Raw genomic sequence first — 14346 nt, 5'->3', positions numbered from 1 at the left:
GAGTACCGAAACCTGTGGTATAAGAAGGAGGTCTTGGTGGAGAGAGTGGTCAGTAGTCAATAGTTGTAGTTGGATTTACGACTGAGTTAATTGTAAGTTCTAATAATAGATAGGTATAGTTGTCTGTTTAAATCACTCGAAATAAATTTATATAATAAATTGAGATCACTATAATCCTGATCTCTATAATACGCACTTGGAAATTGTCCTAATAGTACACGCGTTCGTACATACTTCGTTCATAGCAGTATTTTTAATAAAAGTAAAGTTTCTTCGGCAAAGAGTTAATGTCGTATTCCCCTGGAAGGTAGCTGGATTAGTTTTCAAGATTCGTTTGCCAGATCGATATTAGACTACAGTGAATTAGCTACGACCGTGTTACTTTTGTCGATAAGAATTTAATATTCGTTATGTATATTGAATAATGTTTAAGCGAATTGACCTTACACAAGCGTCTCTGATAAAATCGCTATCGCTGTTTATCTATATCGATAGCTCCTTTGTTATTTCGTTTCTGGTGACGATTAGGCTATCCAAATACCTGAGAAATCGTGTCGTCGCCTGTCGAATAATTCGTTATCACGCTACACCGCGATGAAACGTTATCGGCTGTGCATTGTTCACTCGCTTGATCCCATCTCTAGCGTCGGCACACCTGTGCACCGTGTTCGCTTGACTCGCATAATCCGCCGGCTAGAACGTGTTCGCATCTAGCAAGCGGCTCAGTGTGTCCGACTAATCGTGGGAAGGGTATGAAGGGCAGAATAACGAAACGGCACAACTCCACTCGCACGCTGCATCGAGAGATCGAAGACTTTCCGTCCACGTTGAAAAAATTCTCGGTACCTTGGCGCGTTATCAGCTACTCGCCGTAACTCGATTACGCATCGGGATACGGGCAAAATTAATTATGGAAGAAGTACGTACGCGCGTATTATGGAAGATAGTCTTTTATCTCGTACGGACGTGGCCTTTAAGCGTGTAGCTTTATACCGAGCAAAGCTTGAAATTCCTTCGACATGCTTGAAACGTAGAAAATGATCTTAAGAGAGTTTCTAACGCCTGGACGGACAACTATAGAAACGTACGAAGTCGAACGCCAACTAATTATAAATCGTATATCCTCGTGATGAGATCGCGTATCGTATTTAGCCTATAGCCAAAGCGTGAAAGCTTCGAATCGATTCGTATCGCCTGGCACCGGTACCCCACGTGCAATATCCAATCCCGCTTGCGTTTGTCGTGTCGTTCGACGTTGGAGAACCGCGAAGTCGGACACACGTGGCTTGCCACGCGAGTTGCAGACACTCGGGAAACGCGGACACCAGAAGTGGGAATCGGGTACCGATCGTCTGCTGATCTTTTCGCTTCTCTCGTTGACCGCGTACGCTGTCTACCGTCTAATGGAATAGCAATTCGTGTGTCGTAATCCTCGAGATTGATCGATGTAGTTAATATCGATACCCCTGATACGTACGAGTAGAAACACGCGGTCGAGTATTTTTGGAATTGTTGAATTCCCGAGACCTTTCGTTCCACTTGCAGTCCATGCGATCTGCGTTAGTTTCCATCTATCGCTTATTCGTGGAAATCACGTTGAACAAGTCGTATCGCGGATGGCAGGTTAGGCGGTTTCGAGTCGGCCTGCCATAATTCTATTCGGCAGGATGCACGTAAGCTCGCCACCGCTTGGCGATCAATTGCCCCACCGAGGGTGGATCGCGTGTGGTCAAGCTGTAAGTGGTTGTACCTGTACGCGAGGGAATTTTGATCTCTTAGATCGCAATGGTTTCCAGTGGGAAACGGGAATTTCCGAATAATAACCAGCTACGTGTGGTATCTCGATAATTTAATTTTCAATTTATATCGTACGCAAGAAGATAGAAGACTTTTCTCATTAAAATTCTTTCCTTCGTTAATTTTTCATTCGTCGGTGTAGAGGTGTAGTGGATACGCGCGCCGGTCATTCGGCCTTGACGTAGTCAGGATACAAGCACGAGTTAGCGTGTTATTTGCCAAAAAAGATGCTACCGATAGCGTTGGGTATGATTGTCGGTAATTTGCGGCGAAGGGCCACCGCGGTCGTGAATACACGTCTATTATTACATCGCGCTGTGTCCACCATAATGCGCTGCAGCTCCGTGTTACTGTCTATGTATGTCCGCTATAATACGCTGCACTTTGGTCATGCTAGTATGTCATTTGTACCGGATACCAAGCTCTTCTACCTCTTCTACCACCGATCGCTCGGTTTCCTTCATTAGGAATTTTCAATCCGTCGGCCTTGGAGAACTCTCGAGTTACTTGGAGTTTCTACGAACGTGAAATATAACGGGACATTGGATTTAGGTATAACCTAGACAAGTCGAATCTATTTAAGACTTAAGCTAGCGGTAACTTTGATCTAACTAGGTCTAATCCGGCTTGAACTTAAATTAAACGTGATCGATACACGGTAGCCCAGACCTAGTTCGAACTTGATCCTACGTGCACTTTGCGTGGATGTAGTACTCGACAGGTATATCTACGTGGCCTTCGCGATCGTAAAAGTTCCTGCACGTTTTTCACTTGGAATAACGTTCGAACGGATTGGAAACAGGTAGAGCTCGTCCTTACGCGTTTTATCCTGTTATTTTGTAGAAGGGAATTCTGCATTTTACTACACGATCGAATCGTCGTTCAGGTCCTTTTGGGCCGAGTGTTACGGTAGGCGTGGTTTTATGGAGGTAGTTCGTAAAGATTGGATTACGTCTCGTTGCAGCGATTAAGTGGTTAATCGAGTCTGATGTCATTTCACGAACGATGTTTATTGTGGTTCGTAATTGGGGTTGATTTCAGTGGGCTGGATTTTTGTTAGATAATTAAATACAACTTGGTTCGAGTAATTTCGCGTAATAAAGTTTTACAATATCTTCGAATAATGCCTGTTTATACGCATTTGAAATTGCAAGAGTTCGTAAATCCTTCTCGCATACACGAGAACGGTTCCGTACACTTGGCGCAAAATCGTTCCAGAAACCTATATACGTGGTGTAAATTACTTAACCGTCTCTTGTAGCCAACGTATCTTAGTTCGCACGTTGTACCTCTCCGCGGAAATTACCCAACGCGTATACGATTCCTCGACAATCAACAGGACAGATCCCGGTTCGATACCTTTCATCCACGATCGTTTGGCTGAACTCGTTTCGCAAGAAACAAAAAGAAACAACACGATCGACTATAGAACGAGAGTAGAAAAAAAAATACCAAGATGGAATACGAGTCATGGAGGACTTCCTCGATCGTCGCGATATCGAATCGAACGTAGTCGTTCTCGTAGGTTTCTCGCAATTTCGATGGACTTTCCCGTTTCTATACACGACTCGCGTATCCTGCGGCTAGTCTCACGAGCATCGCCGCTACAATGTTAACGAGATCCCAGAGAGTAGCTAATGTAAAAGACCGCGTAAAAAGCGAACCTTTTGAGCCTTTATTACCCGTAATTTCCGTGGAAGTTTATTGCCGGTCCGAATACCGACTGTTATTAATACAGCGACGTTTATCTATCATTACGAGCCGTATCGGACTGGACTATTAATGGCCGCGAGAGATAGTATAAATTTTCGAGAATCGACGATCGAAATACACTCCGTGTGTTGCAACCGGTGTCGGACGATTTCTCGAGGTGTGCGCACCACCGTTGATCGATGGTTCGAAGGAAAAAATACAGGCTGCTACAGCTCGGAAGCGGCATTTATCATGCGTCGAATTACGGGAACGAGCGGCAGCGGGGAAAAAAGAAATCGGTAAGATAGAGAAAGAGAAGGCAAGGACGAGTTTGACTTTCGTTGGCCGTGCACCGAGTCTCGTTCGGTGCTCTAATGACATGATTTTCATGTTCTAGTTTCCATTAAACTCTTGCTTTCTTTTGGGACGTCGCGTCGCGGTCGAGATATCGAACGAGCTCATCTTTCACTTTTATTTTCGTTCGATTCACTCTACTGGCCTGCCGCTTCTTTCATTAAATTTTTGTTGTCCGTGCTGCCCTGTGGCAAACGGTGGAAATTGAACTTTCGGCTTAAGCTTCGTTTTTCCCCTCGCGTACCTACCTGTTCCCGGTTCCGTTTCAATTTTAATTAATGACAGGGGTTAGCTGTTCTCCTCTGTTCTCGTGGCGACCATTCGATTATGATTCTATAATCGCCTCGAATAATTCAATACAAGAATTCAATACAGATTCAATTTCGCGACTCGTGTCGTATACACCGCGAATGATCGTCCTCGATTCGCTCACGATATTATGTTTTGCCGTTGATTTACGACTTATAATTCCACAGGGGGGAAAAAACATCGGAGAATAGGAGATTTTCACTTGGAAAATTGGCTCTGGTTCGTCGCTCGATAAATACACACGCCCGATCTCTATTTTTGCCGTGGCGTTTATTGCTTTCCAGAACGGGGTCGAGATCGGCATTCCCCCCTATTGTTCCCAGCCATGGAAATTACTTTCGCTGCTTTCGATTTTCACGACGACGGCTGTGATTTAACGGAGACAACTTCACCAGAACACGACTTTCATCCTCGCTTGATTACGGTCCCGTCTTCCACGCGCGTTGCACGATTATTTCAACTTCAATTAGAATTATAGCCATCCTGGATGATTGTTTGAGAAAGGGGAATCGACGTCCGTGTAATTCTACCTTTCGCTTGTGAGTCCGCTGATTTAATTGTTCTCACTCGTTTCTTGCATGTGCAATTAGCTTTCGCATCGGGCTTCTCCCTCGTTTTACGTCGTTTTTTTTTTTTTTTTTTTTTTTTTTAGTAAAGATAAAGAGACGTGGAAAACCGACGGTTGTATCTTAAAAAAAAAGAAGAAAAAAAGAAATAAATTAAGAAAGTTACGGTTATAGGAATGGTAAAAGACGATGGATAGCTTGGAAGGCGAAATGAAATTATTCTTGGACGTATTTAATTATCTGCTAATGGAAATGTGTACATAGTCCAGATAGCAGAAGGAAAGACAAGAATATCGATGTGCGAATTAGGGATCGATGGCGAGTATACGAAACTGGCAAAACATGAAAATCGTCTCTCACTCGTCCTGTCCAGTTTTTAGCGGCGTTTATTATTTATTGTTCCGCAGAAGTGGCTGGAATTATTCTTGAGCGTTCTAGCACGCCGCTCCACGTGCATGTGAACGTATCACCGTAAACCAGATTCAAGATCAGGTTCAGCAAGTTTGCTGGGAACATCAAAGTAGAATATAAATCTCGCTGCTTTCCACTTACTTTCTTGGGGGCATTTGCAAAGATTTGCGACATGCGTTCACCGCGATCGAGCTGTCGATCGAAAGTGAATCGCGTGAGAAATCGGAATCTATTCGATGGCTTCGTCGACGTTTTTCGTATAATTCTCTTTGCTCGCGGTGGGTTAAACGGCATAATTAAAAAGTAGTTTCTCCAATTGCAAACTTCTGCTCCATATAACGACCCGATTCTACCCGGGAATTAGAAATGTTATTGCGTCAACGCGGATCGCTATCGGTATTGCCTCGAAAGTATTTCCACACAAAAACCAGGCGATTAAGCATTTTTCTATGACGAAACGTTTCTAGACATTCTCGAAACGATTAAGAACCTACGATCGATTAGGATAGCTTTGTACACACGCGTCGAGCATGGTAAAAAGCTGTTTCGAAAATTGACGGGCAATTGACCGTGAAATGTTGGTAAAAAGCGTGCCATGGATACAGGACACGCGTTGTCCGGACAAAGGCCGACTCGACGATTCGACGCGGAAGGATCCTTTACACGATCGACGTTCCTTCCTTCGATTTCGTCCTGTCAGGCCTTCGTATGGTTCTTCGCAAGCTGTTTTACGCCGCAAGTCGATCGCTTCTGACTACGATGCGCAAACGCGTTACGACGAAGACTGTTTTGCACACTGTAAAGCGCTTTGATGGACGTTCGAGGGCCACCCGAGAGAAATTGCTTTCTTCGTTTCGCGCGCACGATACAAAGACGAACGAGTCGTTCGATATTCTTATTATTAATTTCCTTCCACGGGCGAAAGGTTGTAGATACAAAGAATTATACGAGAAACACGTGGAACAGGAAGAGACGATATTTTCGACAACCGTGAAACATTGGCTCTCTGATGTCTGGACGCTCGAATGGCAGATTCCGTTTCTTTTTTTTTTTCTTTTTCTTCTTTTTTTTTCTCTCATCCAATCACGTGCTTGGCCTTCCGAGTCGGCAGTTTCTTTTGGGTCGCTCTGTACGACAACGTGCACGCTGGCATTGAGTTGTAGTCGTAGTAGAATAGAGCAACTAACCAACTAACCACGAGACGTCAGTAGGACAGTGAAAGGCGACCTAGACCAAGTCTCTCCGGCGCAACGCTGCTGGAACTTGACGAGGAACGCCGCTGTTTTCGTACACGTACGTACCGCCACGGTGTCCAGGTGTTCGCGTATTGCATCTTCACAGACGAGCTAATCTTTTCAACCGACGAAATCGAAATAAGTCGCGACTATCGCCAGCCCTATAAGTAGGATTCTCCGTAATCTTCCGTGGAACATAAAGTGGTCTCGCGGATTAAACATTTTCTCGATCGAGGATACATCCGAGAACGTATCGAATAATCAAGATTTAATGTCTTATGGAAAATATTAATCTTTCGAGAATGATTAAATATGGGGAATAATTTTCACGAACGAGTAAAGTATCGTCACGTTTAATTCGTTATTCGTGATTAATTAAAACGGGAAAATACTTGTATACCGATCGGTACCGATAGATCGATAATCCGATAATAAGAATAGCAGCTGTCAGGTTTTATCTCGGTGAAGCACGCACGTGGGCTCTTACCTTTTACGAGATATTTGAGTGCCTGTGCAAGCCTACGGCAGCATACCACAGCAATTTATTAGCGGAAATTTCTTTTCTCGTTGCATCATGCTCGGTACCACCTAGCGAACCTATGAAACCCCCAATGAAATCACAATACAAGTGGAATTTCTAATTGACCGCGCGAGAAACCGTACCGAATTTTCTCGAATTCAGATCCTCTGGAATTTTGTAACGAACCCCGGAACTCGTTCTGATCCGCTTACTTTTCCCAAACGATCAACTTTTCACGAACCATCGAAAACCAATTAGCCACGGATCGTACAAACAACGGTTATAAATTTCAAGTGTCTTCTCTGTGTGCCAGTGGCAACAAGTTATACCTACCTCGTGATAAATCTCCCGCGGGTAAAGTCAAAACAAGCGGCCGAGTAGCCGTGTTAAAAAATTATCCTCGTTTTATCGTCGATAAACGAACCGTTTCGTTCGAAATAACGTCGCGAAAGGAAGGTTCCCGTGCAGACGAGCAAACTTCTAACCGTTCTACGCGAGATGTAGAATCAGCCAGAGGCTATGAGAAAACTGGCAGAGCACGTGATAAATATTCATAAGTCGATCCATCGGGAAACAGCGTCGTTCGGAAAATGATTAAAACGATAGATTTCGAGGTAGGTGATTCATCGACGTTGCGCGCACCGGGAGGATACAATCGGCCATTGCCGCGAAGATTTTCACTTGGGTAGCCAGTGTTGTCCGAAAAGGATTTACGATCGGCAAAAAGGCAACTGCCGCGGCAGTTTCGCCATCGAGAACGCGGCACGAGAGAGTCGAGACACTCTTCTCCCGGGGCCCTTTCGATTTCGTTCCGATTGCAGCCGAGGATGTGTGTCGACATTGCCCTCCTTAACCGGCGAAAGTTCCACCGGCTAATTGAACTTCTTAATCTTCGACCGGTTCCCGCTCCTCGTCTACCGTCGTGTTCGGATCGCGCTGCTCGCGCGGAATTTCGGTTGACCAACTCGACGCTGCCAGGCGTGATTAGCGCTTATAAATCGGTTATTCCGGCCGATCGAATAATAATGACGTTAAAAACGCTGTTTCTCGATCGAGATTTTGTTCCGTTCGAGAGAAGGTAGGATTGAAAGTTGGAACGAGAACGAGGAATAACGAAGTAATATCTTTTGAATGTCTAGGTTTCTTTTATTTCGTTCGTATAACGTATAACACAGTTCAAAGTTTAAGACGGGAGAATTAACGACGGAGGATTTTAGAAGGAGATTAGATAGCCTGTCCAATACTAGCAAGGAGCTGTACGAAGGCCTCGGTTCCCGGAACACGCTAACGTGACCAGAAACAAATCCATCTGAAAACAAACGTTAACGACAATAATTAAACTTTTTTTTATTCCTTTGGAACACGCTTGGCTCGCAAAAGAAACGTGATTTATCGTTGGACAACTTCCTGGATGAGATTAGACGTCAAGGTTACTCTTCGGCAACAGAAGAACCACGTGTTAAAGACAAGCGTTGAATTCAATCAAAGTCACGCGTGCTATAGAAATTGCTCTCCTGTTGGCGGAAATGTTGAAATTCCTTTCGAATGGAGCGTTGATCGAATAGATAGATTTGCCGAAGGTTGTACCCTCGACACGTGTAGAATACACAGGGGGCTACATTGGCAGCGTGCGACGTTTGAACATTAACGGGTCAATGGCGCGGCGAAACGACGTTGTGCCGTAAACACATTCGTATTCTTGGACAGTGTTTCGGAGGTCGGTTACCGTGCGCGGCCAATTAACGTTGAAATAAAATCCGCTCGTGCGCCATTCCTCGCGTTTTATTATCATGCGCGAGCCCATTCGACAGGAAGTTTCTTGGCCGGACGGCTCTTGAATCATTTCGCCCGCTAACGAAATCGTTCCCCGATCCCCTGGTGAAATCTTCTTCCTTTCTTCGTCCACGTATATTGCTACGCGTTCTCGGTACAAACGTTATTCTGGCACAAAGAGGCGCAAAAGTAACGCAAGCTTAACCAATTAGAGGCAAACGTTGCGTGAAAGTAACATTCCACTGGCTACTTGTTTTTAATTAATTTATAATTATTACACTCTGTTCTTAACACCGCGGCGATATTTCGCCGCTATTTTTCTCGGTTAGTTTTCTACAGTTTCGTGAGATTTATGAGAAGAAATTGAAGTATTTGCAATATCGTGGCAAACCACTGTTTAATTCTTAACGAGTTAGTGGACGATAGGTGAAAAAGAAATTCTTAGAAACGATGAAAGAATTTTACGGTGCGTAGTTCGCCATGTTTCGTAATGTTAGTTTTTCAAGGAATATTTTACTCGAATCTCTTTCGTTTTGTTACCTTTATATCGTTTCGTATTTAGCGACGTCGTTGATAGCTTTAGGAAATTGCGTAAATCAAAAGAGAGCAGGGTGGACAAATTGGGGAACAGTGGTTTTTGACCACCCGTTGTGTAGGTGGATGTCTGTTATAGCCCGCAGACTCCTACTCGCTGTCAGCGAAAACCGCATCGGTGGGATAGTCGGTGCAATGGAACGCGAGGGAAATGAGAAAAGTCGGGCACCGATGAAAGTGAGAGGATACCGGCTACAGGCTGTTCCAGTTAGCCTGTTTCCTATCCGTCAGTCACACGGAGAAAGGATTTCTATCGCGTACTCTTGTCCCTTTTATTTGCAACCAAATCCTATGCATACGGGATCGCGTGTCTGACGATTACTTTCTAAACAATCGCCATAGAACTGTTGCACTGTTTCGTAGAAAGTCTACGGGAGAATTTTCCTGAGAATTATCAGCTCCTTTTTTCATTTGGGATAATTTTCTTCATAGACCCTTTAAGACCTTTAAGAGGAGCAAAAGTCCGCGCCGGAGATGGCACGAAATCTCATTCACCGTGGAACAAAGCCAATCGCGATTTCGCAGAAACGCGGTGGATAACTGGAGAGACCGCCGTTATAAATAATGTCATGACGCACATAAGTTAGACATACAAAAATACGAAGTGTATCTTGAAAGCGTTTCGAACGAATGATAAATCACAACCGTGAGTTTGACGATTTATTCCTGGACACCTCTCAGCTGATGTTTTTCCCTGGGCGACGATCATCGGTAGAAATCGTCGTGCTAGCGCACCGAGTATCGCGAACAAATATCGATGACGTTTATGCAACCGCGTAACTGGACATTTAAAAACTACCAGCATAGACACAGTCACCGTGACACTCTACAAATGAAAGTTTTATTCCGCCAGTGCTGAACGATCGTGTCGTCAGCTTATACTAAACTTTATTTATTTAGTTATTTCATTCTATCGTTATCACATCGTTATGATATTCTATCGTTGTCGGTCTATTCGTCGTCATCGTCGAAAACGCTCAAATATTCGGATCTAAGCTGATGAAAAATGCTTTTCTGTGATTGCAGGTTGACCGTTCGAATGAAAGTCGTTTGAACGGTCGTGAGAGTCCTCCCACGAGGAAGAATCCCGGCTAGAGGGTGCGAACCGGTGCTAGGACAGGGACAGGAAGACGGAAGAGAAGGGGACAGGAACGAAGCGTCGATTGATCGCCGTATGATATAATGGCAGGCGAGGATACTCAGATCCTGGCGAACGGAAACGTCGAAGCGCTGACGATAATTCCACCGAAAATGGCGAATGGGAATGGACTGATTTGCGGGAAGCAGCACAACAACAACGGCTCGATACCAAACGGGAAGTTACACGAAATCGGTGCAGCTGAAAACGGAAAGCTGATAATGTCTGACGAGAAATCGAGCAGTCTTCACACGGAGTTCGACGACGCGGACGTGTCTTGCGGCTGGGGCCCGTGCAGGCCACACTGGCTTCAGTATTTCGCCACGAAGCAGGCCTTCCTGGTCACCTTCTGCATCACCTGGGTTGGTTTGGGTTAGGTTTGGGTTAGCTTCTGGGTTGGATTTTCGATTCAATGGAATTCAAGTATTCTCGATGATTTTTTTCACTCCTTCGTTCTAAATTGTTTTTTCTAATTTGTATTTTCCTTTAAAATTGCGAAGATTAAATTTTGCGAATTAAACGATTAGCGACATTTCGAGCCTGCTGCGTTCTTCGGATCGTTTTCGACTTTAATCATAGTTTTCCGTCGATCAATTTTCTTTTTATTTTTCTAGCTTGGGCGAATACAGAAAACGATCTTCGACAAGATACACGATCCTTCGTTTTACTTTCACGCTAGCCTTTGTCAAATCGTTAAAGATATTTTTGTTCGTCGAAACGAGAGCAAAATTGAGCAATATAAAAATTCGAAGACCGCGGCAGAGTTAAAGATTCTTATCGCTTTAAAGTGAAATTGCGCGTGGATTTGCAGGTCCTCCAGGGAATGTACTACACGTACTTCGTCTCGGTGATCACGACGATCGAGAAGCTGTTCCAGATTCAGTCAAAGACCACCGGTATTATAATGTCAGCGACGGAGATCGGCCAGATCGGTTCCTCTCTCCTGCTTACGTACTACGGGGGCCAAGGTCACCGGCCTAAGTGGATCGCTTGGGGCATGATCCTGTTCGCAGTGAGCTCGTTCACCTGCTCGATGCCCCATTTCATCTTCGGTGAACAGCTGATCCATCAGAACGAGATGTTTTTCAGCGGTTTCGAGGGTGGCGACCCAAACAACACCCATCCTATTCCCGCGAATCTTTGCAAACTGCAAGAACGATCAGAGAACGCTACGCTGGATAGGTGAATAGAATCCCTTCTCTTTAATCTCTTACACGGCTGTTGTCGCGTTTCTTAGTACTTTATTTCTTGACGCTTAATAAATAGTTGCTCTAGATTTTATTCGCTCAAAGAGATTCAAATTTATTCGTTTACTACGTTCTTTTTTTACATATTTTTTTTACATGTTTAGTACATATTTTTAAAACCGTCGATATTATTGGAACGACAAGCGCGTTCTTGAAATTATGCAATTTCTGTCCGACCCATTTCTCCTTACCTGCCTTCATTCCAACCGTGATCGATCGTACCTTTTTTTAAATGGGTTAGGTCCCGTGTCTATCCCCTTGCTCTTCGCGTTTATAAATAAAAGGAAGAATCAACAGGCCACGTTACCACGCCGTAAATGTTCGAACAATCGAATAGATTAGATGCTCTGCAAACCGTACGGTATTATTGACAATTCTTTTTTTTCTTGTTTTTTTTCTCTCTCATAGTTGGATCTCGTCCACGACGCCGGCTCAAATGAATACGATGAATTACTGCAAGGGTGACTCGTTGACGGAGCAGAGGATACAAAGTAAAATAACTACCGTGGTCCTGGCTATATTTTTTGTCTCCTTGTTGGGCGTTGGAATGGGTCAGACGGCAGTCTACACCCTTGGTATTCCTTATATCGACGACAATGTGGCCAGCAGAGAAAGCCCACTCTATTTCGGTAAGAATACAATCGCGTAAGAATACAGTCGTATCGCGATCCTATTATATTTCGAAGAAAAGAGTGGAAACAGTACGTGCTTCGAGTTGTGTCGGAAAGCAAACTGTTCTCGTTACGAAGCTTCGTCTTGGCGAGCCTCCAGAATCATCGAATACGTACAACTTTGATTTTGATCATCTCGGTCCATTGTCGTGTTATCATCGGAGTTTCAACGTTGTCGAGAATTTGCATACTCATGGAACGCGGCGTCGATGCATTTTGTTACAGCGATTACGATCGGAGTGAGGATCCTCGGACCAGCCCTAGGCTTCATTCTAGGCTCATTGTGCACGATGATTTACGCGGATTTGTCGGCGAATCCGCAAATCACGCCGACGGATCCAAGATGGGTGGGAGCATGGTGGCTTGGTAAATTGAAATTTCTTACGTACTTCCTTACAATCTCGTCTTCTCGGAAACACCAATCTTCCAAGCTTTTCTTTTATGATTAATCGTTTCCTTTGATTTTCATATCGTCGAATCCTTCTCCTCCATCCCCGTATCGTTGCCTAAGTTTTGCAGAATTTACGAAACGTCATAAGAAAAAGAAAATTGAAGAAAACACGTGCAATTGTGTGTTTCAGGTTTGGTGCTAATATCCGCCATGCTGATGCTGGTCAGTATAGGAATGTTCGCATTCCCGACGCGGCTGCCCGCGAGCAGAACACCGCCGAAACGGGCGGATGCGAAAAAGCCTAGTCTCCGAGGTAAGCCCTGATTTATCGTGGCGATGCGAACTGTTCGTCAGCGAGAGGCCGATGTTTAAGCTGCGACCATCGGATCAGAACGGTTTAATTTGATTTTATGACTTCCCGTAAGCCATTCCGCGACCGTTCTCTCCCCGTGTTTGGTAGCCGCCCCACGAAATGGGGAAGATTCGACGAGAAAGATAAAAGTATCGTCGATCGTCCCGAAACCTCGTATTAATCGTAGTCCAGCCGCGTATGTGTATATCCGGTCGTGCTGGGTTGATTCCGTTCGCGACTATGCAACGAATGGCCCCCTTGTGTCGCGCAGACATGGCTGTCGCTATAATTTTAAATTACTCAATACTTTACTGCCATAATATGCGTTCACTGGCGAGCAGCGATAAGAAATTACAAAATAAGACATTTATGGTTCGACGAGGTTATCTACGAACCAACAGAAAATTTCCCATTGAAATAATCAAATGTCACGTAGACCTATTTTACATACGCGTTCATTTCGTTATTGTTTACTATGTTGATTTGTTTATTTAGGTTTCGTGAATTGTTTGTTTACGTTTTCGAATTGTGTATTTAGGTTCGTACTCGGGAAACAAATAGCCGATTGTTATGTTACCAACACGTGACACACGAATCACGAAACGCGTTAATAAGCGATCATCATTGGTCCAATACGAACATTTCTACGTGCGGATGTTTTGGCAAGACGACGAAACAATGGGGGCATTATGTATTCGGTGAACGTTTATCGGAACGAAAGGACGGGCCAATAAGATGATCTTTGAAGCGTGAACCTGGCAGTCAAGGTCAGTGGCGAATTTAGGTTCAGAGCCGGCGTGTCTGCTCGTTCGATCGTGAGCACGCAGGCTAACGCTTTCTGAAACACGGGCGAGCCCTTTTCTAGGAACCCTTTGCGCTGGGACAGAGCGGGGCCGACCCTTCGTGCGTTTATTCTTGGTCCGCTTCGTTGGAACTTTCGATCGAAGGCCGCGTAACATCTGTTCGACGAAAGGCACGAGAATGATAGAAAGGCGTTCGATCACGCCGAATGAAAGAGTTTAATTTCTTTAATGAATAATATGTTTAAACGCAGAGGAGAATTATAAATTCCAGCAACGCGACCATCAACTTCTCCGTACCTTTTTTTTATCCTTGACCGACAGTGTTTCGGAATGTTGTTCCTGAAAGAGGCAGCTGCTCAAAATGCAGCACGAATCGCATCGATAATGAGACATGTACGTTCCAGTGCAGCACGTGCATTTCTCTGCTGCATTTCATCGTACACGTTATTTAAAAATAACTCTGACCACCGACTTTGAGCCTATTTGCGCTTAA

The 14346-nt window shown here is 44.4% G+C and overlaps 1 protein-coding gene across 4 annotated transcripts in view; it reads left to right on the top strand.

Annotated features, from left to right (window-relative positions):
• Window positions 1–14346, top strand: part of LOC117204684 (solute carrier organic anion transporter family member 74D) — an 86235-nt gene that overhangs the window by 57819 nt on the left and 14070 nt on the right. For all 4 annotated transcript variants that reach the window (XM_033442310.1, XM_033442309.1, XM_033442313.1 and 1 more), the window contains 5 exons: window positions 10278–10751; window positions 11201–11571; window positions 12045–12265; window positions 12533–12673; window positions 12889–13011. In XM_033442310.1, the coding sequence (XP_033298201.1) occupies window positions 10434–10751; window positions 11201–11571; window positions 12045–12265; window positions 12533–12673; window positions 12889–13011 (1174 nt within the window). In that variant the 5' untranslated portion in view covers window positions 10278–10433. The remainder of the gene's footprint in view (window positions 1–10277; window positions 10752–11200; window positions 11572–12044; window positions 12266–12532; window positions 12674–12888; window positions 13012–14346) is intronic.

This window comes from Bombus bifarius, unplaced genomic scaffold, assembly GCF_011952205.1.
Source record: "Bombus bifarius isolate JDL3187 unplaced genomic scaffold, Bbif_JDL3187 scf7180000007979, whole genome shotgun sequence".
Lineage (NCBI taxonomy): Eukaryota > Metazoa > Arthropoda > Insecta > Hymenoptera > Apidae > Bombus > Bombus bifarius.
This window is presented reverse-complemented; position numbering and strand designations above follow the sequence as displayed.